Genomic DNA, 26,119 nt, shown 5'->3' on the forward strand with positions numbered 1-26,119 from the left:
ACGGGCCGCCCCGGAGACTCCTGGGAGCGCAAACCCACGGCGCGGCGCGAATGCGCAGGCGCAGACAACAGGCTCGGCCGGGGGTGAAGCTGGTGGGTCTTAGGGGTTCGGAGGAGGCCGAGGAAGGAGCTTTGAAGTCCTGCCGGGAGAGCAGACTAAGGGAGAGGAGAGATCGGGGAGGAGAGATCCGGGAGGAAACCCGGAGTCCGATCCCAGCCTAGCAGTTTAGGGGAGGGAACCAGGACCGCAGTATTCGAACGCTCACATCTGTAAGAGCAGGGCCTCGGGCGTGGTTCGTGGGCGTGACCCTGAGGATGACCGTCAAGTGACCTGGAGCTAGCCCTGCGAAGAGGGATTTTGCCTGTTTGACAACCCAGAGGAATTCTGTCGCGCAAATCGTGTCCCTGCGCATAGCGGGTGCTGCGAGTGTGTATATATGTTTGGGGGTGTTCCCCTGTACACAACCTGCTGCCTTTTGGGTGCGTGCCACTCTTTGGGATGTACCCTCCGATTGTGTGAAAGGTAGACTTAGCTGTGTGGCTGCATGAGGTTTCCCCTGCGTGTGTGTAGTTTTAGATTAGGTGTGAGTAGTATTCGAGACTGCATGTGGAGAGTTGTGAATGTGATTGTGACTTTACCTGGAATTGCATAGTGTGCTTTATGTGGCTATGAATGACATGTGGGGGGCTATGGGTTGGTGGTTTTCGGAAGAATCTTTAATTGAAGATCACTATGTGTGTATGATCTACCGTTTATTTCTGATGGTTTTGTGACTATGGTAACCTAAATATTAAATGATTGAAGAATTCTGTAAGAGCACATCTAGTTGGTTGTGTTATATTTGATTATCTGAATAGTAGCCATGAAGCCTACCTCCAGAATTTTAACTAAATAGCAATTTTGCAAATACAATAGAAGTACAGGTAGTAAAAAGCAATAGTAAGATTTTCATAATTCCCAGGAGGTTAGATTCGTGTCCTGTAAGCACCATAATAACCAAAATCAATGTGTTGAACAGTGTTTCATGGAGAGCATGCAGGAAAAAATAATTTTTACCCATAACTACCACTTTTAACACATATATTAGTGAATTTTCCTGCTCATGGATTCAATCAAGGCTGATAGCGTCTTCCCGCATTCTAAGAGTCTTTGATAACACTTCTAATTACAAGGCCAGTCTCATTTTAGTACTTAAAATAATTGAATTTTTTCCTTCTGTTTTTACTGAGGATGAATCCATGGTAACTCTACCACTAAGCTATCTCCCCAGCCTTTTTATTTTTTATTTGGGGTCTTGCCCAGGCTGGCCTCAAACTTGCAATCCTCCTGACTCAGTCCCCAAGTGGCTATGATTACAGGTGTGCCCCACTGTGCCCAGATAAAATAATTATTTTGGTAACTAAAATATTCACTGCAGCAGTCAACATTTAAAACTTTTCTTAGCAAAATAATATTCCTTCTGTCTGGAACCCTACAGAGTACAAAGTGTGCTTAAACAGTTACTTTTCTATTTCCCATACATGTACTACAACAGAATACTTAATTTCAGCAACCTTGCTTCTTAAGTAATGTGCTTCAGGTAAAGCAATAAAAAGTTGAGTAGAAAAACAGAATGTTCAGACTTAGTCACCTAGGGAAATTGAATGTGTGATAAAGATCACATTTACCATCAGTTGAAATTATTTAGATTATATAGTATGTGGTATTGCTAAATAAAACTTTTTTATTAGTTGCTCAAAATATTACAATGATCTTGACATATTACATATTTGTTTCAAATGGGGTACGTAATCTTATTTTCCACGTGTACAGATAATAAAAGTGGATTTCTTTTTTGCGGGGTGGTGGTGCTAGGGATTGAACCCAGGGCCTTGTGCATGCAAGGCAAGCACTCTACCAACTGAGCTATATCCCCAGCTCCTACTAAATAAAGCTTATAGGAGAAAAAAATATTCAAAAGGCAAAGACACTAATAGTCATATGACAAACCAAGAAAATTTGTTTGCAACTTAAAATAGGTAAAGGGTTAATTTCCTAAATTAGAGAAAAAGAAAAAACACAGAAGATACAGGCTGGGGGTACAGCTCAGTGGTAGAGCACTTGCCTAGCATGCATAAAGCTCTATGTTCAATCCCCAGCACCACAAAAAACAAAAACAATAAAACCTAAAAACCCATGATAAATAAGTAAATAAAATAAACATATGGAAATGCATTAAGAAAGAAATAAGGAATGGCTTTTAACTTATTAAAATAAGCTTATTTTCATCATAGTAAGTGTATACTTTAGAACTACCAATAGGCAAAGATTTAAAAGTTCTGAACTTGTTTGTCAGGGCATGGGAAGATAGTCTCATGCACTGTTGGTAACAGTGTAAATGGACAGTCCATGAAAAACAATTTGGAAACAAACCTGTGCTCCATGGGAGATGGGAGGTAGAGTCACAGGGTGTAAAACAATGTTCCCTTTCCAAGCTTAACAGGCTTTACAGGTTCCTAGAATCCATTCTTCTTCAGCAAGAGACTAGGGTTCTAGAATTGGGGAAAAGCTGAATTTGTCCCATGTTCCCACTAACCTCTAGCCTGTATTTCTGAAGTGTATGCAGTGGGCAAGTGATGAAACTGTGAAAATTAATATAGCTTTACCTAGTTATTCTGGAAGATCTAAGTCAAGTATGTACTCACATGGCTCCTTATATATCTCTATTTTTGCCTCAATAGGACTCTTTCCTTACCAAAAGAAGAGTTCAAAGAGAAATTTCATCTCCTACAAATCTCAAAGCTATGTCTAAGGTGAGATGATATTTCCTCTCTTTTCTTTTCCCCAGGGAATATGAACATTTATTTAGCAATGTTACTTAAACTTCCTGGATGTTGAGATTTGCTTTCATGAAATGTCTTCAGTCAGGACCCAGATTAGGGTGAGGCAAGCAAATGGAGTGAGGTACGATTTTTAAGGCATACTGTTAGTGCTATGCCTTCCTAAATTTTGCACCCTCTGTGTTTCACCCACCTTATCCTATTTGCAACCCTGTTTCCAAATTCTCCCTTCCAGCCAGATAAGCTGAAGCCTTCCCCAAGTGTGACTGGATATATCATTCATCATCTCCTTTCTCAGTCTTCTCACTAACATACTGCTGTAACAGAAAGCTATTGTCTTGATTTAACAGAAATATATTACTTGGAATGAATCTACCTTTTCTTGACCCTACTTCTACACCCAAGTTGTAACTAGTCAAGGAGCAGACAGAAAAACCTTGCTTATCTCCACTAATCAAGATTTTTGCAATGATATGGTGGGAGGTAGAATGGGTAGTTCATATTATTACTTTGTGGAAGGATGTCGTGTTTTGTGAGGTTTTTCAGTATGGAGATTTGATATGAATTTGTATAGAAAACTGAGGGTTTTTTAAACTTTATTTTACTTATTTATATGGTGCTGAGGATTGAACCCAGTACCTCACACATGCTAGGAAAGTACTCTACCACTGAGCCACAACCTCAGTGAAAACTCAGGTTTTGTATTCCTCTTCTCCTGTCTTCCTATTTTACTCATGTCTGCCAACAGTTTCTACAAATTGTGGCCTGCCAGTGAAAAATCTTTCCAGTATTCCAGTGCTGTTACTGACTTATTCTTTTTAGTTTCTTCTCATTTTTTATGTTTGTACAGGGGAAGGAAATGCATATGCTAGTCCACTCCTGAAATATCTACACTTAAATCAAAAGTGGTACTCTGTCCTATTTTTCTTTTTCTTACAGAAAATTCCTCATCTACCAACCTTTAAAATACTGGTTTTCCCCAGGTGCTAATTGATTTTCTTCTCTTTACAGCCTTTTCCTCTGTACACGTCAGATTCACTGTGAAGGCTACACATTCTTGATTTCAGTGGGTCTCACTTTGACCTCTTAAGTGTCTGAACCATATATTCAACATCCAATAGTTACCACCCTCTATATGTTACTTCACTTTAAGTATCTTTCTAAGGTTACCTTATAACCTCCTTTTGCTCAGCCTATTCTCTCTTTTTCCCATTTCTATTTACTAGTCCTAGCACCTACACACTTGCCTATTCAGATAATCTGATAGTCTTGCCTTTCTTTTTTCCACTCTAAAGCCAATTTGTGACCAATTCTGTTGATTTTCATCATCTAGTAATCACCTATCTTCTCTCAGTTCATTACTATGATCTTAACCTATGAGGCATTTCTAAGTGGTTTCTTGTCTTTCCTACTTAACACACCATAAGCATCTTTGCCAGTCATTGAAAGTGTTGCCTCAAAAGTAAAAATTTTATCATATAACATGTATTTACTTTTGTTTTTCATGTTCTTTATACTCCTTAAAGCAGAGACTCAAAATGGAGCTTGCATCATAGTGGAATGTACAAGACATTATACTGGAAGAGAAGAAAATATTAACAGTATATATTTGAGAGCAGTTATCATTAACAATATGGATTGCCATTAATGCCTATTTGTTATTTTATATGTAACCATGAATATTTTGGGGATGTATTCACTACATTTTTAAGACCACTGCTATAAAGGAAAAAAAGTTCAGTATTATTCCATAATAAAATTCCTATCTTCTTCCATATCTTTTCCTTTTCAGAGCTCAAAAATTGTTTCCTAACATACTATACCTTTTGCTATTTCCTGAATTTACTAACTGGTTTTCTTCTCCCCATGAATTTTTAAAAACAGATGCCCTGTATTCCTACAAAACAAATTTATTGTGAGTACAAAATTTTTATGTCCTCAGTGAAGCTTCAGAGTACAAAATGAAAATTTTCTTTGCTTTATGACACTTTCCCTTGTATGTATTTCTGTCATTGCATATGTAATACCTATTGAGTGCATGTATGCCTCTCTCTTAGCCTGTACTTTCTCATAAGCAGAATCAGGATTGTATTCATTTTGATCCATCAGATAGCCAGTCACATTCAGGTCAAATAATCTGATCACTCTATATAGATACATACATACATGCATACATACATATATATCGATATGTACACATATGTAATATATATATACATATTAGCATGAGACAATAATATTGATAAATATATCTTCAGAGAGAAATTTTTATAATATAAAATAATTTTTAAAACTGTCTGATCACTGAACATTTTTAGAACTAGGTTTCCAATATCTAGTTCTCACCCATTTCCGATCACTTCAGGATGAACTAGAGTATGCCCTTACAGGGATCAGTGTCATTCAAGGATGTGACTGTGGACTTCACCCAGGAGGAATGGCAGCAACTGGATCCTACTCAGAAGGCCCTCTACAGGGATGTGATGTTGGAAAACTACTGCCACTTCATTTCTGTGGGTAAGGGACCCTCCTTGAATCTTTCAATATCATATACTTCCTTTCAAGAATTCCTAAAACAGGTGGGGATGAATGGAAAAGCCCATACTTAGATGCAGAAGACCCTGGGTTGGATCCAAGCACCACAGGAAAAACATCCTGAAATATAAAGAATTTTGATTGCAGGTATCAAAAATGATAAATTTCTTTTTGTTAGCAGAAATCTTGCTGAGTGCAAGATATTAACTTAATAAGATGTTAGCATGTCCCTCATCTGCCACCTTGATGCTATATCTTTCTTTTCCTTCAATATTTTGGAGTCCAGTTTAGACCAAGTCTCCTTTTTCATTTTTAGGATTTCACATAACTAAGCCTGATATGATCCGCAAGTTGGAACAAGGAGAAGAACTATGGTCAGAGAGAAATTTTGCAAGTCAGAGCTACCTAGGTGAGTCTATACAGCCAAAAGTCCAGTGGACATCAAAACTCAGGTAGTTGATACCAACTTTGCATGTTTTTAGGGACCTACTTTTAAAAATTGTGGTAAAATATACATAACAGAAAATTTATCATCTTAAATATTTGTAAGCATATACTTCAGCAGTGTTAAGTACATTCACATTTTTATGCAGTCATAACTACCATCCATTTCCAGAACTCTACATCTTGAAAAACTGAAACTCAGTACCCTTTAAACAATAACTTCCCATTACTAGAACTCCTAGCCCCTAGACACCACCATTCTTCTTTATGACTCTGTGAATTCGACTACTGTTGGTGCCTCTTATAAGTAGAATAATTTAGCATTTTTCCTTTTTTGTGACTGGCTTATTTTACTTAATGTCCTCAAAGCTCTTCCATGTTGTAACATGTCTCAGGGTTTCCTTCCTTTTTAAGGCTGATTAATATTCCACTGTTGGGCTGGGATTGTGGCTCAGTGGTAGATCGCTTGCTTGGCAGATGGAAGGCTCTGAGTTCAATCCTCAGCACTACATAAAAATAAATAAATTAAATAAAGGTATTGTGTTCAACTACAATTAAAAAATAAACATTAAAAAATTCCGTTGTTTACATATACATATACTATGATTTGCTTATTCACTCATTCATGAATGAGTTGGGTTGCTATTATGAATAATGCTGCTATGTATAAGCATATGTATCATCGTGAGTCTCTGGTTTTAATTCTTTTGGGTATGTTCCCAAAAATAGAATTCCTGGATCCTGTCAAGACTCTATGCTTAATTTTTGAGGTGTTACCATTCTGTTTTCCATATGAGCTGCATCATTTTACATTCCTACCATAGTGGGCAAGGGTTCCTATTTCTTCACATTTTCACCAACACTTATTTTCTAGGAGTGTGTGTGTGTGTGTGTGTGTGTGTTTTACTAGGAATTAAACCCAGAGGTACTCTACCACTAAGTTTCATTCCCAGCCATTTTTATATATTGATTCACATTATTTTACTGGGTTTGTTTGTTTATTTATTTATTTATTTTGCCACACTGGGGATTGAACCCAGGGTGGTCCACCACTAAGTTACTTCCATCTCCAACCCTTTTTATTTATATTTTTATTTTGAGACAGGGTCTCACTAATTTGCCAAGGCTGGCCTCAAACTGCTGGGATTATAGGCATGCACCTGTATGCCTGCCCCCTCACCTTCTTTTTTTTTTTTTTTTTGAGATAGTGTCTTGCTAATTTGCCCAGGCTGGCCTCAAACTTAGAATCCTGCCATGTCAGCCTCCCATGTAGCTAAGATTACAGGTGTACACTGCTATGCCCAGAACAATTTTTTATATAACCATCTAATTAGGGATCTATTTCTAAAGACCTGAGATCTGGGCTGGGGTTGTGGCTCAATGGTAGAGTGCTTGCCTAGCACATGTGAGGCACTGGGTTCAATCCTTAGCACCACATGAAAATAAATAAAGGCATGTGTCCATCTACAGCTAAAAAAAAAGACCTGAGATCTGTGAAGTGTCCATATGTGGCTGACTGTCATACCTCTAAAAATCTAAATTTTAGTTTTCAATATCATTTCTCATATAAATTATTTCTTGTTTGCCTTCTGTTTATAGAAATATTGGCTCACTGTTAACTTACCAAGAATCCATTCCAAGATTTGTAGGTATTTCATACAAAGTGACCTTCAGTAATTTCTTTGAGTTGTGCAAAAGTAGCAACCCATATTCTCACATCCCATTAAGTTCTGTCAGGTCTCTTCCAGATCAGTCCCTCCCCAGGATAATCACAGTTGTGATTTCCACCAGCAGAGATTCGTTTTGACTTTTATAGACCTTTGTCATATGAGCTCAATGTCTGAGAAATTTACACTTGTTTGCATAGTTTCTTACTTTAATTGTGGGATAGTATTCAATTGTACAAATATACCAGTTTGTTTCTTTATGTTCTATTAATAGACATTTGGGGTCTTTCTAGTTTGGATACATTATTAATAAAGCTGCTGTAAACATTCTTATAAAAATCTTTTTGTGGACAAAGGTGTTTATTTCTCCTCAGTAAACTCCTAACAGTGATTCTGTTGATTTATAAATCAGGTATATGTTAATTGCCAGTTTTTTAAAGTTACTGTGCCATCTTAGACTTTTGCCAGCAATGTATAAGAACTTTATCCCACATTCTCTTCTACATTACTTCCTGATAGTATATCTTTCCAATTTAACTTAGATTTCTCTTATAAATTATATGTTGAAAAAATTTTTAAGTGCTTTTTATATTACAGGTGTTCACTCAAGTGTTGATTTTTTATTGGGTAGTATATATTTTTCATTGAGTAATAGGAATTTTTACATATTTTAGATAGGAATCTTTTGTTCAATGTACACATTGCAAATATTTCCTCTATTCTTTAGTGTGCCTATTCATTTTCTTTTTTTTTCCATTTTTTTTATTGATTGTTCAAAACATTACAGAGCTCATGATATATCATCATTCATACATTTGACTCAATTGGGTTTTGAACTCCCCAAATACATAATGCAGACTCACTTCTGTTACCTACTCACATTTTTACATAATGGCATATTAGTGACTGTTGTATTCTGCTACCTTTCCTATCCCCTACTATCCCCCCTCCCCTCCCCTCCCCTCCCATCTTCCCTCTCTACCTCCTCTGCTGTTGTTCAATATTCATTTTCTTAAGTATTTAGCGTTTTAACCTACCCAGGATCCCAAAGAAGAAAAAGAGAAAGTATTATATTAGCTAATAATTTATAATCTTACTTATTTTACCAGTGTTGTACTGTATGATAGTCACTGTTCAAGGCACTGTGGGTGCAGCTGAATTTTCTTGCCTCATAAAGCACTTATTCTGCTGGGAAAGCCATGCCAGAAACACCATAAAGAGGTAGACGTAGAATAGTATGGTATGTAATGTGAAAAGTGGAAAGGAGGGAAAAGTGAGGCAGAGGAAGAGAATGTGGTGAGGAGGTTGTGAAATTTTTTTTACAAAGCAGGGAGTTACTTTTTTAAAAATAAAATATGAGTGAAGACCTAAGGGAAGAGAGGAAGTGGACCTAGCAGAGTTTAGGAAGGGACCTTTAATGCAGGTCCCTTTTATGCAGAACAGTAGGTGAAAAGCACTGAGGGTAGTTCTGTTTGTCATCTGTGACTGGAGCAGAGTGAATGGCGGGGGAAGGGGTGAAAAGAGAGAAGAGGCCTGAAGGTTAAGAGGCCTGAGGCACCTGTGCCCTTGGAAGGCACTGTGAGGGTTTTGACTTTTATTATGGTTAAAGTGGGAGCCATTGGAAGGTTTTCAACAAGGCATTCATGACCTAATATCAGTTTGTTTGTCTGTTTTTTACAATCCTGGGAATTAAACTCAAGGACAGTTTACCACTGAACTACATCCCCAACCCTTTAAAAACAATTTTTTTTGAGACAAGGGTCTCCTCATTAAGTTGACAAGACTGGACTCAAACTTGCAGTCATCCTGTATAGCTAGGATTGTGGACCTGAACAAATGTGCCCAGCTCAACTTCAGTTGGAATTTATTAAAATTATGTTCCTTGGTGTAGTATAGTAGCTGAAAGTGGCATGGTTGAGAATTGACTGAGAGGAAGATAGATATAGATCTAGGAAGGTCAGGTAGGAGGCCAGTCAATGCATTGATCCAAGCAAGGGAAGATAGTGGCTTGGCCCAGGGTGTACCTATTCATTTTTAAGGTATCTTTATGAACAGAAGTACTTAATTTTGAGGAAGTCCAGTTTAGCCATTTTTTCTTTTATAATTAGTTCTTTGATCTCACAAATATCTGTCCAAGTTATTATGGTAGTTCCCTATATTTTCTTCTGAGAATGTTGTGTATATTTTTGTTTTATGATTAATTTTATGATCTACCTCATGTTAAATTTCACTTATGATATGAGGTAAGTCCTCAAGGGTATTTTCCTCCATATGGATCTCAATTAGTTCCATCACTATTTGTTAAGTTGAATCAAATTGTTCTGGTGATCATATAGAAAATTATTTGATCATATTTGTGTCACTCCATTTTTTAACTCTCTATTATTTCCTTTGATATATTTAAGTCATATTTCCAATACTACCTGTTCTGTGATTACTGTGATTTTATAATGAGTCTTGAGGAGAGTTAATTTAAGCCCTCCAAGTTTATTCCCTTTTAAATTGTTTTGGCGTTCTAGGTCATTTTCTTCTCAAATACATATTACAATCAACTTCTTTATTTCTTTAAGTAAATGTCCCAGGATTTGAGAGAACTAATATCTTAGCACTATTGAGTCTTCTGGTTTGTAACCATACTTTAGCTTTCCATTTTAGTAGGTTTCCAAATTTCTATAAGGAGTGTTTTATTATTTTTATAATTGTACATTATTAATTAAGTTTATATTTTTAATATTTTTATGATATTGTAAATAGTAGGATTTTTTGTGTTCTCTGACGACTGAATTCTAGGGCCTTTTGCATGCACCAACTGAGCTATACTCCTAGCCCAAGGCAGGATTTTTAAATTTACTTCTTCTAGTTTGTGGCTGATTTATATAAACACAATTTTCATATATTGACTTCATATTTACGGTTGTGTTAGGTTTTATTGTTGTTATTACTGTTTAATATAGTAATATTCCTTAACCAAGGTTTCAGTTACTTACAGGTCATCTACAGTCCAAAAACTATTAAATGGAAAATTCCAGAAATAAGTAATCCATGAGTTTTAATATGCGCACTGCTCTGAGTAGCATGATGAAATCTCATAGTGTCTCATTCTGTCCCACCTGGGATGTACATCATCCCTTTGTCCAGCAACTCACTAATCACTTAGTTGCCTCTTTGTTGTCAGATCAACTGTCATAATATCAGTATCTCAATACTGTGTTCAAGTGATTCTTGGGTAGTAGCCTAACTATATCACAATGCCTAAGTCATTCTTCTCATCATATGGGCTTTGTATCACTTCCTATTATCACAAGAAGGGTGAGTATACAATATAATGAATATTTTGAGAGAGGGAACAAGCCTAAATAAATAGAGGTGATAGAATTGCAGACTAAGATGTTAAAACACCATCATAAGTTACCTCATTGTCTCTGGACACAGTGGCACACACCTTAATCACAGAGCATGAGTGTTTTATATTGACTTACCTGTGTAAAGTAGGATGGTTTAAAAAAAGGGGGGAAAGAGAGTCGGGCATGTGGTGCAGACCTGTAATCCCAGCTACTCAAGAGGCTAGGGCAGAAGGATCACAAGTTTGAGGACATTCTTGGCAGTTTAGTGAGAACCTGTCTCAAAATTTAAAAATAAATAAATAAAAGGCTAGAGTTGGGTGGAACATTCCCATAATCTCAGCAACTCAGGAACCTTGAGTCATAAGATTAAGGCCAGCTTTGGCAACTTAGTACAACCCTATCTCAAAATTTAAAAAATGAAAAAGTTTGGAGATATAGCTCAGTGGTAGAGTGCTTGACTAGCATGTGCAAAGCCCTGCTGTTCATTTTCTAATATTGCCAAAGAAAGAGAGAAATAAAGACAAGTCTAGAAAGGTAGCAGCAGTTAAGGCATCAAAAATGGAGTCAGACTCTGCTACACATATAAATGCTTAGTAAAAGAAAATGTAGTGACTATGTATCAGACAGCAAATTTCAGCACATGGAATATTATAGCAATAAAGAGGGACATAGTATCAAAATTTTTTTAGATATTGATGAACCTTTATTTTATTCACTTAGTTATATGTGGTTCTGAGAATCAAACTCAGTGCCTCACACATGCTAGGCAAGTGTTCTACCACTGAGTCACAACCCCAGTCCACATAATATCAAAACTTATAACAGTCTTCTGGCCTTTCCTTGGAGTGATGGTATACACTCGTAATCCCAGAGATTTGGGAGGCAGAGGCAGGAGGATTGCCAGTTTCAGACCAGCCTCAGTAATTTAGTGAGACTCTGTACTAAAATGAAAATAATGTTTTATTTATTTATTTTTTAGTATTTATTTTTTATTTTTAGGTGGACACAATATCTTTATTTTTTTATATGGTTTTGAGGATCAAACCCAGTGCCACGCACATGCCAGGCGAGCGCGCTACCTCTTGAGCCACATCCCCAGCCCAAAAATAAGTGTCGGGTTTGAAACTCAGTGGTTAAGTGCCCCTGGGGTTAAATCTCCAGTTCAAACAAAAAGTTATAACAGTCTTTAAAAGAGCTTCAAAATATATCAACATTCACCTTTTATCACAGTCACTCTCCTTTGGAGTCTTTTTAGTGTTGTTAGTTTCTTTCCTTTAATGCTGGGGATTGAACCCAAGGCCTCATACATGGTAGTCAAGGTCTCTCCTATATTTCTGGCCCTTTTTATTTTGTATTTTGAGACAGGTTCAGGCTGGCTTCCTCAGCATTCTGATCCTCCTGCCTCAGTCTCCTGAGTCTCTGAGATTACAGGAATGGATCAACATACCTAGCTAAAGTCCTTTATTTTGCCTCTACTTACTATAGCTTGTAACAGACTAGGTATTTAATAGTTATCTTATTCATTATCTTATGGTGCCATGCAGTGAATTCATTTAGAAATCACTTAATGTTAAGTTCTTTATAGAAATATCTGCTGAAAATAACATTCCCTCACCTCGTATAACAATGTGTACTCAGAATATCTCAGATAGTGAATTGACTATATAATTATTGACTAATAAAAGCACGTGGTTTGGGCTGGGAAAGCAAAATTATCAAATTGAGCATTTAAATGGAATAGTCATGTTAAAATATCAGGTTTTTCAAAGATTTCTTGAAATGGATGGTCTAGACCCTACTTTTATGCCAATTTCAGACAAATTAGACACTGAAAAGTAGAAAGACCATGTGAAGGCCTTGGGAAAAAATGGATAGTAGCATATCTTGGAGCTATTTGAGGTTCTGAGGAAGACAATTTAACTTCAATTACCAAATAGCCTAGTTTTACGTGTTTAAGAAGTACACAAAAGTGGAATTATACCGTATATGAACTTTATTGCATAAATCTTACACTATGAAAAATGAGAATCATCCCTGTTGGCCATTATATATTATAGGTTTCCTTTTTCTTACTGAGGTATAATTCCATTGTGCCTGTATACAAAATACATTATTATCTGTTTACATTTTGATGGATATTTGAACTTTTTTCCAGTGTGGTGCTATTATAAATAAAAATGTGTCGTAGGTAAGCTGAATCTACCCTTGGGATTGCTCCCCCAAATGTGAATGATAAGTAATAATACTATTATATAGTCAAGAACTTATAGAAAAAATATAGTTAAGCCAGATGTACTGCTGCACACCTAGAATCCCAGCTAATTGAGAGGCTGATGCAGGAGGATCACAAGTTCAAGGCTATCCTGGGCAATTAGTGAGACCTTGTCTCAAAATTAAAATTAAAACAGGCTAGTGATGTGGCTCAGTGATAAAGTACCTCTGGGTTCAATCCCAAGTAACCAAGAAGCAATTATATTTAAGGTCAGTTAGTACCCTACTTATTCATTGAAGAATCTATTCCTTCACACCCCTACAGAGAATAACAAAGCTGATGGATGTTTCTACATTGGGAGGAAAACTTGAATCCTTTTCCTCTAAAACTGAAAAAAAGTAATTCAACATATTGAAAAGAAAAGAGGTTAAATTGATGGTCAGGAGAGTTTTATTACTGACCACTTCTGGAAGAATAAATTGATGGTAGCAACAATCATAATACAATAATGATTATATATTCATGTTGCAAGTATAATTTGTCTTCTTGTTAACTTTATAATTCTTCATGGAAATATGTTTTCTTGATTCTTTACTTCAAGAGAAAATAAATCATAGTCATATGGTCAGTGAGGGCCAGAACTGTAAGTCAGTGTTTGTGTACATTAGGAAATGAGTTTGAGAAAGTTCATTTGCTATGGATTGAATAAGTGGAAATGAGGAAGAAATGAGTGGAAGCATTTTACAATATTTATATAAGAAATGAGGAAATAAATATGTAGGTTTTCATCTCTGCCTAAATAATTTTCCTTGTTACACTACTTACTATTTGGTTCCCTTGCTAGGCTCATTTTATTATCTCGTAATTTTCCCATCTAAGAACAATTACTCTTCCACAATTCTTGTCTAATGTTCACCTCTGTTTGTGCTTATTATACCATCTCCATGCAGCTGACAATTGCAGCATGCCAAAGATATAATTGTTCTTTGTTTATGCCAGTTTTTCCTCATTTCGGTGGCACAGCAGGGTTTTTGTTTGTTTTCTCTACCAAGAGGTTATTTATTCTAGCCTTTTTTAGACCACAGTAACAAAACGGATAGTTTCATATGAGTTGTTCATATATACATGCAATTCACAGTATGTATAAAAAGACTTACAATGTTGTTAATTGTATTCTTTTCTAGAAGATGGGAAAGCTGAAGATGTTTTAGTGAAGTTCAAAGAATTCCAAGACAAGCAATCTAGATCAGTTGTGTTTATCAATCACAAAAAACTTATTAAGGAAAGAAGTAATATTTATGGGAAAACCCTTACTCCAGGCAAGAACCACATGATTTCAAAAACAATGTTATGTGAATATAATAAACCTGATGGAAAAGTTTTGAAAAATATTTCAGAATTAGTTATTAGAAATATAAACCCTGCAAGAGAGAAGTTTGGTGAGAGTAATGGTTGGGAGAAATCAGTCCTCAATACTAAGCATGAGAAAATTCAACCATCAATAAATTTCCATAAACAAACAGAAAAGAATGTTGATGGTAAACAGGAAGTTACTCAACATCAGAAGGTTCAAACTCCAGAGCAGCCATTTGAATGTAATGAACGTGACAAATCCTTCCTTATGAAAGGAATGTTATTTACACAGACTGAAGCTCACAGAGGAGAAAGAACCTTTGAATTCAATAAAGATGGAATTGCCTTCCTAGAAAGGTCAGATCTTGGTATCCATCCACATAATCTTATAGAAAAGAAGTCCTCTTCATACAACAAATATGGGAATGGGAAATTCCTGTGCAGAAAGTCTGTTTTTATTATGCATCAGAGATCTCAAATAGAAGAGAAACCCTTTCAATGTCCTTACTGTGGGAATGGCTTCAGAAGGAAGTCATACCTCATTGAACATCAACGAATTCACACAGGTGAGAAACCCTATGTTTGCAGTCAATGTGGAAAGGCCTTTCGCCAGAAGACAGCCCTCACTCTTCATGAAAAAACACACATAGAGGGGAAACCCTATCTTTGTATTGATTGTGGGAAATCCTTCCGCCAGAAGGCAACCCTCACTAGACATCACAAAACACATACAGGGGAGAAGGCCTATGAGTGTACTCAGTGTGGAAGTGCCTTTAGAAAGAAGTCATACCTCATTGATCATCAGAGAACTCACACAGGGGAGAAACCATATCAATGTAATGAGTGTGGGAAGGCATTTATCCAGAAGACAACCCTCACTGTACATCAGAGAACTCACACAGGAGAGAAACCCTATATTTGTAACGAATGTGGGAAATCCTTTTGCCAAAAGACTACCCTCACTCTCCATCAGAGAATTCATACAGGGGAAAAACCCTATATTTGTAATGAATGTGGGAAGTCCTTCCGCCAGAAGGCAATCCTTACTGTTCATCACAGAATACATACGGGTGAAAAATCCAATGGATGTCCTCAATGTGGGAAAGCTTTTAGTAGAAAATCAAACCTCATTCGCCATCAAAAAACACACACAGGAGAGAAACCATATGAATGTAAAGAATGTGGGAAATTCTTCAGTTGTAAGTCAAACCTCATTGTCCACCAGAAAACTCACAAAGTAGAAACTATGAGAATTCAGTAAATTCAGTAAGTGATGTGACGTTTTTAATAAAAGCTTTTCAAGTCATAGCAACACTGTACCTAATGTTGCTTACAAGTGTAATAATATTTAGTAATTTAAGATAATATGCCATGTATTTATTGTTTGGTAGCCTGTAAAACACATATACACACACAGTATTGTTGGAAATTTAAACAAAAATCTTTGAAAATAAAAGCCTAAATTTTTATTAAATTCACTGGACCAAAACATCCTCTTTAAATTGCTATGAACATTTAAAATTATTTTCAATTTCGATACAAAGTAGTTTCAATACTTTTTATGAACCAATAATAAACAGCTGGCCAGTTGGCAGTGGCCCATGAATACACTGTGAATAGAAGTCATTTGGAATAATGGAGGTATGCTGGGCATTGTGGCACACACCTGTAATCCCAGCAACTTGGGAGGCAGAGGCAAGGAGGATTGCAAGTTTGATGCTGGCCTCAGCAGCTTAGCAAGGCCCAAAGAAACTTGGTGAGACCCTGTCTCAAAATAAAAAAAAATAAAGACTGGGGATATAGCTCAGTAGCAAGGTGCCCCTGGTTTCAATCCCCAGTAACAACAACAACAACAAAAAAAAAGAATAAAGAGAGAGAGGAGGTGAGAACTTTTATTTCTTCTTGCAAAAATGGAATAAAAATTAGTTACCTCCTCAAAGTTAACCACAACTTTGACCTCTAACATTATAAATTTGTTTTTCCATATTATAAACCCTTATATTAATTGGATTATGTACCATGTATTCATTCAGAATTGGCTTGTTTATTTCATCATTGTCTCTCAGTGTAATCATTAGTGCATGTGACAGAAGTTCATTTCTTTTTATTCTATATAGAATTCCATTAATATGAGTATATCACAATTTATCCATTTTCCTATTGATTGCCTCTTACATTTTTTAACGCTTAGGGTCATAATAAATAATGCTTTTGAGAACACATTAGTCTTTTGTGTACATATGTGCACTTCTCTTATGTATATAGTTAGGGAGTGGAATTTCTGGGTCTTAGGGAATTTGTATGCTCAATCACCTTCGGTAAATAACTGCCAAACAACTCAGAATTTTCACAGCATGAGATAATTTACTCTAAAGAGAAACTACTATGTATATTATCAACATGGTGGTGGTTCAAACCACAGAATTCATGCTAGGGAAAAAATTAAATCAATGTTGGAAAAACTGGGAACATGAATATAATGCATGTAGAAAGGTTTTTAGCAATAGCTCTAATTTTAATACAATGCCAGACAAATATAATAAATACAGGGCTAACTTTTAGCCATAGTTAATGACTTATTTGAAATTTTGAAAAGTTATATTAGAGGATATGGGGTTGTGGCTCAATGGTAGAACACTTGCCTACCATGTGTGAGGCACTGGGTTTTATCCTTAGTGTCACATAAAAATAAAATAAATAGGGACTGGGTGTGGTTCAGTGGTAGAGCGCTCACCTAACATGTGCTCACATAACTTTTTTATGTGAGCACATGGTTCATTCCCCAGCACCACATAAAAAATGAATGAATAAATAAAATAAAGTTATTTATAAAGAATAAAACAAATAAAATAAAAGCATTGTATCCATATACAACTAAAAAATTTAAAAGAAATTATACTACAGAAAGATACTCAACATTTTCCTTTCTCAACATCAGAGAATTCTAACTAGAAAAAATCTTATGAGAATATGAAAGTTGGAAAGTGGGTGGACTTTATATTACTTGTCATTTGTAAATGTTGAATATGGAAAACTTAAATCTTAAACGTTGGGAAATTCATTTGGATAGGAGTTATTCAAGTGAAATGATTGTAAGAATAAGTTTAGAAAAAAATGAAGAATGACTTTATCCATAGCTCCTAATACAATGTCAAAGAATTCATACCAAAAAAAGTAAAGAATGGATACTTTTAAATTAAATTTGATTATTTAGTTAAGAGAACCTAATTAAATTACCTATTCAAATGCATACTTCCCAATTTTGCAAAAATGAAAATGGCCCCAAATGTCTGTCTTCAAACAGTTCTATACAGAGTCAGTTCTCATGAAGTCCCACAAACTAAGGTGCAAAGAGAAAAAAAGAAATGGATTACAACAAATATAAGTACACTCACATCCTCCTAGGAGGTACTTTTGAATGCTTCAAAGAAAGCATAATTGAATTTTTATTTTGTAGTAGCTATTTATATTTAAGCTACTCTTAGAAAATTTGGGTCAATTAGTTTATATTTTGTCATGAAGCAGCATTAGACTAAATTCCAGAATCCTGCTTGAAGATTTCTGTTGAAGTTGGAGATTTTTCCATTTATGAATTGATAAACATGAGGATTTTTCATGTAATTCAACTATTACTATATTATGTGTGGGCAGCTGTGAGGAGCAAGCATGATTTTAACATCCGAGTCTGCTTACTTCTAAATATGTATATATTTATTTAGGAGTAAAGAAGACATGGATTTATATATATTATATATAACATATATGATACATTTATATGTTATATAATTATACATTTATATATTATATAAATTCATACATTATAAAATACATATTTTGAAAGACTTTAATAAATAAAATATATTATAAATATATATTAAATATTATAATATTCTATCTATATATAAACTTAAACATATAAGTATAATTTTGCAGATTCTTATGTCGTAGACCCAACTTCAAAATCATAGACATGTACAAAGATAATTATTCACTCAAAGGACTCCACAGAGCATATCCATGTAATGGTTTTATTTAAAAGCAAAGGGCATGCAAGCATTGGGGGGGGGTGTCTGTGAATAATCCAGGTTTAAACTCTAGTATCCTTATTCACAAAAGACTGCACACTGCCTCTGGGATTAAATACTAAGATGTATATGAAACTTGCCTTTGAGAGCACTCAAAAGTTCTCTGCAAATGTACTCTGTTCACTGATTACACAGTCTAGCCAGGCTATCTGACTAGCAAGTTGAAAATCATCAGTAAAAAAATTGCCTCTGGGAGTCTCCAGGGCACTATCAAGCTTTAAATATAACTTGCATATCTCACTGCCCTCATCTCTACCAGGAATCAAAATTAGACATATAGGCATCAAAGAGGTAATGCTAGAACTTGGAATCCAACTGTAAATCAACTCCATCCTCTAAATATAGTTCTTCAACTCTTGTGTATTTTCTCCTAGAGTATGTGATCAAGCCTATCTCACTTCCTATGGCCCCAGTGTCAGTATTCAGTGCATCTTAAACATGAGCCTTTTTAGCCAGGTAATCCTTATATTTCTCCACTCAATTTCCAGTGTAGCACTAGAATCAGGCTTGCCATGCCCAACTCACAACAGAAAAACAAAATAAAACAAAATACACTTATTTCAACCATTTCAAACAGTCATAAATTTATATAATCTTGATTTTTTCAAAACCCTAGGTATAAACAGTACCAAGTTCTGTGACAATATGGAGTAACTTTCAAATGTTGCTAATATAAATACAAAATGGCTAAGCTACTCTCGAAAACAGTTTCTCTCTCTCTCTCTCTCTCTCTCTCTCTCTCTCTCTCTCTCTCTCTCTCTCTCTCGGCTCTGGGATTGAACCCAGAGCCTCATGCATGCACTTTACCACCAAGCTATATCCCCAACCCAATTTTTCAGTCTCTTAAGTTACACATATACTTCCCATATGACCCAGCAATCTCACTTTAAGTATTTACCCTAGGAAATTAAAACTTATATTCACATACAAACCTGTATATGAATGTTTATAGTATCACTTAAAATAAAAAACTGGAAATAATACAAAGTGTTCTTCAGTGGATTAATGGATATATTGTGGAATATTCACAAAATGGAATGCTATTCACCAATTTTAAAAAAAAAGAACTGATATATGCAGCAACATGGATGAACTTCACATTTATTATGCTAACAGAAAGACTCCAGTCCCAAAAAGTTATATGCCATGTGATTCTTTTATATGACATTCTGGAAAAGGCAGAAAACTAATCAGTGGTTACCAAGTGTTTGGATAGGGGAGGATCTCATTACAAAGGACATGCACAAAGAAATTGAGGTGTTGGAATTGTTTTGTATCCTATTTGTGGTCATAGATGAAAACATTTATGCATGCTTAAAAAACAAGTAGAAGTATACATGCACACAGTGAATTGTATTGTTTGTAAATTTTATAAATAAATTTTAAAACTATAGATCTGTTCTCCAGCTCCATTATCAGCAGAATCTGTGATTTGTGATCTGCCCCACAAAAGATTTTGGATGTTCAATAGCCTGCAAGCACATGTGTATGCATGTATACATATGCACAAACGCAGGCACACACACACACACACACACACACACACACACACACACTCACACTCTCTCTCTCTCACATACACACACAGGCCTTGCCACATGATCTCCTTATTTCTTGTTTCTCTGTCAACTACAACACAAGGAATACAATGCATTTGACTCATGTTTGTAACCTCCATCCACATGATCAGCCCACAGCTGGAGTAGCAGACTCCATGTCTGGGGTGGGAGAGTTAGAGAGCTCACCTCTAAAATGGGGTGTGTTGTATTGGGCATTCTCCAACAGAAATGACAATAGATGGCCTACCAGCCAATATATACCCAGAAGTGCACTTGCAATCATTGAGAATGATATTAAGAGTGGCCAATATGCTTCTATACCTTGGTTCTCATCAATATTCTTTTTTTTTCAAAATATCTTTATTTCACTGAGTTTATTTGCATGTGGTTCTGAGGATGGAACCCAGGGCCTGGTGCATGGCAAGGTGAGCTCTCTACCGCTGAACCACAACCCTAGCCCTCATCAATATTCTTTTTTACAACACAACATAAAGGTCTGCATTCTAGAGGATGATACTACATCCCAGCAGACTATGTCCTTTGTGCCTTCATTTTGGCTGTACTTAGAGAAGGCCATTACAATGATTTATCAGGGGTATTTATAGATGGTGCAGTAGGGGATACCAGTAGTTCATTTCATTGGTATGAGCCAGCCCCTGCAATTTTTTTCCCTGCAAAAGTGAATTTCCTAATAAGATGCTATGGTATGTGAGATATCATGCCTTTGTGTCAGGTATTCTATTTTTATAATTTTTTGTAGTTGTATATGGACAGAATGCATTTACTTTTTATTTATTATTTTTTAATGCAGTGCTAATGATCAAAACCAGTGCCTCACACATGCTAGGCAAGCATTCTGCCACGGAGCTACAACCTCAGTTCATGTCAGGCATTTTTTTAACAGCATCCTTTATTATATTTGTTTTTTTAATATGGTGCTAAGGATCAAACCCAGTGCCTCACACGTGCAAGGCAAACACTCTGCCACTGAGCCACAACCCCATTCCCCATGTCAGGCATTCTTTAAGCACTCATATGGTGGTGTTGGCTAAGGTCTTGTAGACACAAAAAGCAGACCCATACCCAGAATAGTTGTTCACAAGAATAAATTGCAGGCTCTTACAGGATAGAAGAGACCCAATTTGGTGAACCCAGCTAGATGGTATGTGGTTGCTTATTTTCTCAAAGAATACTGCCAATGAAGGTTTATCTTTGATGTCTCTTACTAGAAGATTGGACAGTCAGAGGCAGCAGTATCTGGAGTCCATGATATAGATGTCATCCATATTCTCCATTATTTGCAGTTACCACCAACTTATATATGTGTTATAATGCCTAAACTGGAGGACAGGTTATTAAGGCTGGGTAATAATAACCTAAGTCATTTTACACATTTGAGTGTTTAGTGACTTTTTGATACTATCTTTAGTAGATTAATGTGATACAAAGATCTTCACACATCATGCCTGCTATTTCATGTCCATCTATTTGCCTTTACACCTCATATATCATTGTGGTAGTCAATTTTATGCATTGGCTAGACTAGGCTACAGTCCCTCGTTATTTAGAAACAAATAAAGGTATCGCTATGAAGGGACTTTGTAGATGGATTATATTCCATAATCAGTTAATGCTCTCACAGAGAGATTTATTTTCTAAGAATTGGTTGACATGCTTATGGAAGCTGGCAAGTCCAAAACCTACAGGGTAGCCCAACAGGCTGGAAACTCAGGGAAGAGTTAATGTTATAATTGAAACCCAAGGCAGTTTGATGGCAGCATTTCCTCCTCTGAGAGAAGTAGGTCTTTTAAGGCCTTCAACTTGTTGGATGATTCTGACTCGGGTTATGGAGCATAATCTGCTTACTCAAAGCCTGATTTAATGTTAATTTTATATAATAAAAATATGCAAATAACTAGAATAATGTTTGAAAAAATATAGGTATACCAATGACAAGGATGTATTAATTCTCCAGCCCTATGCTGCTATCTAATCTACATGGAACTTGATCAGGTTTCCCTTCTGGAAGACACCATAATGGTCCATTATATTGATGATATCATGCTTACTGGACCAGGTAAACAGGGTAAATGTGAAGCAACAAGTACTCTGAACATATTGGTAAGGCTTTTTTTGGATAGCACTAGAAATTGAACCCAGGGGCACTTTACCACTGAACTGCTTCTGCAATCTTTTTTTTTTTTTGATGCAGGATCTCACTAAGGTGCTGAGGCTGGCCTCAAACTTGTGATCCTACTGTCTCAGCCTCCCAAGTGGCTGGGATTATAGGTGTGTACCACTGTGCCCACCTTGGTAAGACATTTGTATGTTAGAGGGTGGGAAGTCTGGAAAAATTTCTTTGGGGTCAGTAGCATGGTGCATGTTGAGAGAGCCTTTATAAAGTGAATTTTTCCATCTGCCCCCACATAAAACAAAAATATAACTACCATATATAATTAGCTTTTTTGCACCATATTTTTTATTTGGGTTTGCTACTCTAAGACCAAGAATTAGTTTTCAGGGCTGGGGATGTGGCTCAAGCGGTAGCGCGCTCGGCTGGCATGCGTGCGGCCCGGGTTCGATCCTCAGCACCACATACCAACAAAGATGTTGTGTCCACCGAGAACTGAAAAATAAATGTTAAAAATTCTCTCTCTCTCTCACTCTCTCTCTCTCTCACGCTCTCTTTAGAAAAAAAAAAGAATTAGTTTTCAGCCAGGAACAGTGGCACACATCTGTGATCCCAGTGACTCAGGGAGGCTGATGAAGGAGGACTGCAAGTGTGAGGCAGCTCACCATCAATTTCTTCTTCTTTCCAGGTTCTTGTTTTGTGAATTTGAAGAATGAAATCAACAGATCAGGATGAGTGAGTGTAAGAGTAGGATGAATTGAAAAATTGAAACAGGGACAGAACTCTTACAGTATAAGGGAGTTGAGAGGCACCACAGGTCAGAATGACACCTGGCATTTGCCAGAGGGAATGTTTGAAAGGTGACGCCAGAGAACCAAAAAGAAGATGATTTGACTCAAATCCATAACAGCTGATATCCAGAGCTCCAGCTTGGCTATTCTTACATCTGCAACAGTGGTTCTCCCACACCTGGAGGCTAATGAATAATGAACACCATTAAAGCCTATTTCAAATGTAAAAAACCTTGGGGCTTGCTTGTGGGAATACCTTCAGACCCATTATGCAAGTTACAGGAAAAAGGATGGGCATATATCCAAAAAAGAGTCAAACCCAGGTGGTAACCAGGATGTCTTTTTTCAATATCTATTTTATTATTGCCCTTTCCCACATCATAAAATTCTATTTTATTTTTTGAGCTCATACAGACCTAGATTAATGTTTTTCTGATTAGTTTTATTTTTTGACTGTGGAGTTTTTAAACATTGCAATGGAGATTTCACCTGTGTAAAGCTACAAGGCCTTTACTATTGTCTTATGTGTTGTATGTTATGTGTGCACACTTGTGTTTTGTGTTGTATGTCTGTATGTGCATATGTCTGTATGTGCGTATGTCCATATATATGAGGAATGCTCATGAAAAAATGGATCCAAATATTTTTATTATTCACATGATTTAAATGCTTTAATTTAAATTGGGTAAACAGCTGTTGAGGATTGTTTTAATATGTTAACAAATAAGGAGTTAACAGATCTGTTTGTTTACTTTCACCTTTCCTTTTCATTATATTTAATAATTCTGTTCAGGATAATGTAAATTGTTTTCTTAGTACCTGTTGGAATGTTACATAATTTTCTTTTTTAGCCATTATTATCAGAATTCCTATCTTCATCCCAGTGCCGATGAAGACAAAGATAAAACCAAACTACAGCTTCTTCGATAGCTATCACAGTAAACTGTATAAACTGATGCATCAATGAATAATAACTCAACAAGTAATAATCAAGGAGTCGATTTACTTTGGGAGGAAATGGACATATTGATAGATTCCTCTGCTTTGAACTGCTTGCAGAACTGCCTGGACTATGTATTACTTGTATACATTGTGAATTATCTGTTGGTGCAGTGAATTGTGGTAGTGCTGGAGTATCTTTGCTGATGGTGTCACTGTGGTACAATTTTTCCAAAGGAGCTGTCAATTGGCTTGGTGTCGTGGCATTTCTGTATCCTCCTCCCTTCTGCTAGTGATGGTCTAAAATTTGGGGGCCAACAGAGGTGAGGCAAAGAACCTCACCCCTCCACTGGACCAAGGCCAAACTTGGGGGCCAACAGAGGTGAGGCAAAGAACCTCACCAACACACACACTGGTGCATAGGCCTATCCTCAAATATGGATGTATGCTGGATAGGTAGTCAATAACGGATAAGATCCAATTGCAGTGGTACCAACCTAAGACAGGAGGCTGATGCCTTGAGGTCAGCTATCCAATGACGAGTAAGGACCATATGTAGTATTGGACAACCTAACAGGCAGGGTCCCTGAGCCACATTGCTTGTTGTTTAATTAAACAGATGGGGGGAGATGTTGAGAGCAACGGCCAATCAGAATGACGCCTGGCATTTGCCAGAGGGAATGTTTGAAAGATGACGCCAGCGAACCATTGAGATGATGATTTGAGTTAAGCTATATATAATTGCTGTGATGTGGATTGATTGTATTGTTTATTTAACCTTTACTGTTGGGCAATAGGGCAGCTCTTGCTGCCTCGGGCACCTGCTACTTTGGAGTTCTCCCAGGGATTCCCAGAGAGTTCCCATTGGTTGGGGAAGTGCCGGAGGAGGGATTTCCGGTGTGGGGGGTTTCTGAGAAGGCTGCGTGCGTGGCGTTTGCGGGAGTATAGAGAATAAAAGAGTTCCTGTTTTGAACCTACAAGGCTGTGTGGCGGCTCAGTTATTTTGTGCCCAGACAGACTGCGGCATAAGGGGACCTAATAGCAGATTTTCTCCATTTAAGTGTGCTTGTTTATATAGCACTTGGTATTGCTATTGGTCCCATCTTATTGCAAATTGGTGTTTGAAAAAAGAACCAAAGATATTGGTCCAAACATATGCTAATTAGGGCTTGGAAAAATACTAATGCTATTAGTCAACTCTTGAGGCCCAACTTCTATTCATATCTACCCCACTTCTATTTTCTGGTCATTGGATGGTCTATACTCACAGGTTATGGGGCTGTAGTACTGCACGGAGCAGGCTTCTGCTCCAGGCAACCATTCTGTGCCAAGACCTGACTGACAAAGGGTGACAGGTTGGCACACCTTGGCTCTGTGTACCTCAGGCCAGCTAGGCCTCCATGGTGGGCTCTATGTGACTGCAGGCTGCACTTGCTGCCCACACTCCAACCCACTTGGGTTGCCATTTCATGGCTCCACCATTCTGTTTCCACTTCTTGGCAGGAATCAGTAGGCTGGCTGTGTAGCTTGCCAGCCAGGGAGCTGAGTCAATAGCAAATATTGCCATACTACTCTGTCAAATGCCTAATGTGTGGCCTAGTGTGTACCTAGGAGAATGTGAGTAAAACAGGCACAGAGAAGATTGCACCCTGGGGGATTTAAGTCAGAAAATGAAGGAGAGTCCAACTCCTTTCCCTCTGAGTCTGGTGGTTAATGTGACCATCTCAAGAAGGTCAGGAAACTAAGCAGGCAGTTGTGGATACATTCAGGGACTAAGGATGTGAAGGCTGTCCTCATGGGCAGCAAAATATATGGAGCGTTGGTTCCCCAGCTCCATGAGTAGAATTCTTGTGAGGCTCCTGAGATCCAGATTCTTAGCAGAAATCAGCATTTGCCAAATATAGGGGTAGTTGATATAATCTCTTCAGTGCATATATCACCTAAGGCCTGATTAGACCTAAGACTCAGTCACAGGGACCCCTCACATAGAACTCTGCAGCAATCCCACCCTTGGTGTGCATAAATCTGATCAATGCAGAAAAACCTCCAATTGACAGTACTTCCCATTCCATCCTACCTTACACCAGTGAGAAGGGAACATGAAAGCTATTGCATCCATCTTCAGTTTTAGGTCCTTCCAAATGGTAGCCCAGTGAGCAACACAGAAGTATAGGTTAACAAGAGCTACCCTTCCTCTCTCTTAGTGAACAACCCAAGAAGAAACAGAAAGGAGGATACTT

General features: G+C 36.9%; 1 protein-coding gene across 13 annotated transcripts; it reads left to right on the plus strand.

Annotated features, from left to right (window-relative positions):
- Znf382 (zinc finger protein 382) lies at positions 1 to 24,859 on the plus strand. 13 transcript variants are annotated; one of them, XR_013431162.1, is made up of 6 exons: positions 1 to 92; positions 2,721 to 2,792; positions 5,210 to 5,336; positions 5,671 to 5,763; positions 22,231 to 22,331; positions 22,838 to 24,859. XR_013431162.1 is itself a non-coding variant. In XM_040279449.2 (6 exons), exons 4-6 carry the CDS (start codon positions 5,198 to 5,200, stop codon positions 15,633 to 15,635), a joined length of 1,662 nt encoding a protein of 553 aa, XP_040135383.1. In that variant the 5' UTR covers positions 341 to 479; positions 2,721 to 2,792; positions 4,704 to 4,734; positions 5,185 to 5,197; the 3' UTR covers positions 15,636 to 19,852. The 13 variants fall into 13 exon arrangements, 11 of the variants coding, with proteins under 11 accessions (XP_077889270.1, XP_040135381.2, XP_077889265.1 ...); XR_013431161.1 differs by having other exon boundaries at positions 22,231 to 22,307; XM_040279449.2 differs by lacking the exons at positions 1 to 92; positions 22,231 to 22,331; positions 22,838 to 24,859 and adding exons at positions 341 to 479; positions 4,704 to 4,734; positions 14,206 to 19,852 and having other exon boundaries at positions 5,185 to 5,336.
- Positions 24,860 to 26,119: the final 1,260 nt, after the last annotated feature.

This window comes from Ictidomys tridecemlineatus, chromosome 15 (genome assembly GCF_052094955.1).
Source record: "Ictidomys tridecemlineatus isolate mIctTri1 chromosome 15, mIctTri1.hap1, whole genome shotgun sequence".
Classification (NCBI taxonomy): Eukaryota; Metazoa; Chordata; class Mammalia; order Rodentia; family Sciuridae; genus Ictidomys; species Ictidomys tridecemlineatus.

Coding starts and splice junctions, on each gene's coding strand:
- Znf382 (XM_040279447.2), top strand. CDS start 51: ATGCGCAGGCGCAGACAACAGGCTCGGCCGGGGGTGAAGCTG. Junction 5,337..5,670: donor CTGCCACTTCATTTCTGTGG/GTAAGGGACCCT, acceptor TTTCATTTTTAG/GATTTCACATAACTAAGCCT. Junction 5,764..14,205: donor TGCAAGTCAGAGCTACCTAG/GTGAGTCTATAC, acceptor ATTCTTTTCTAG/AAGATGGGAAAGCTGAAGAT.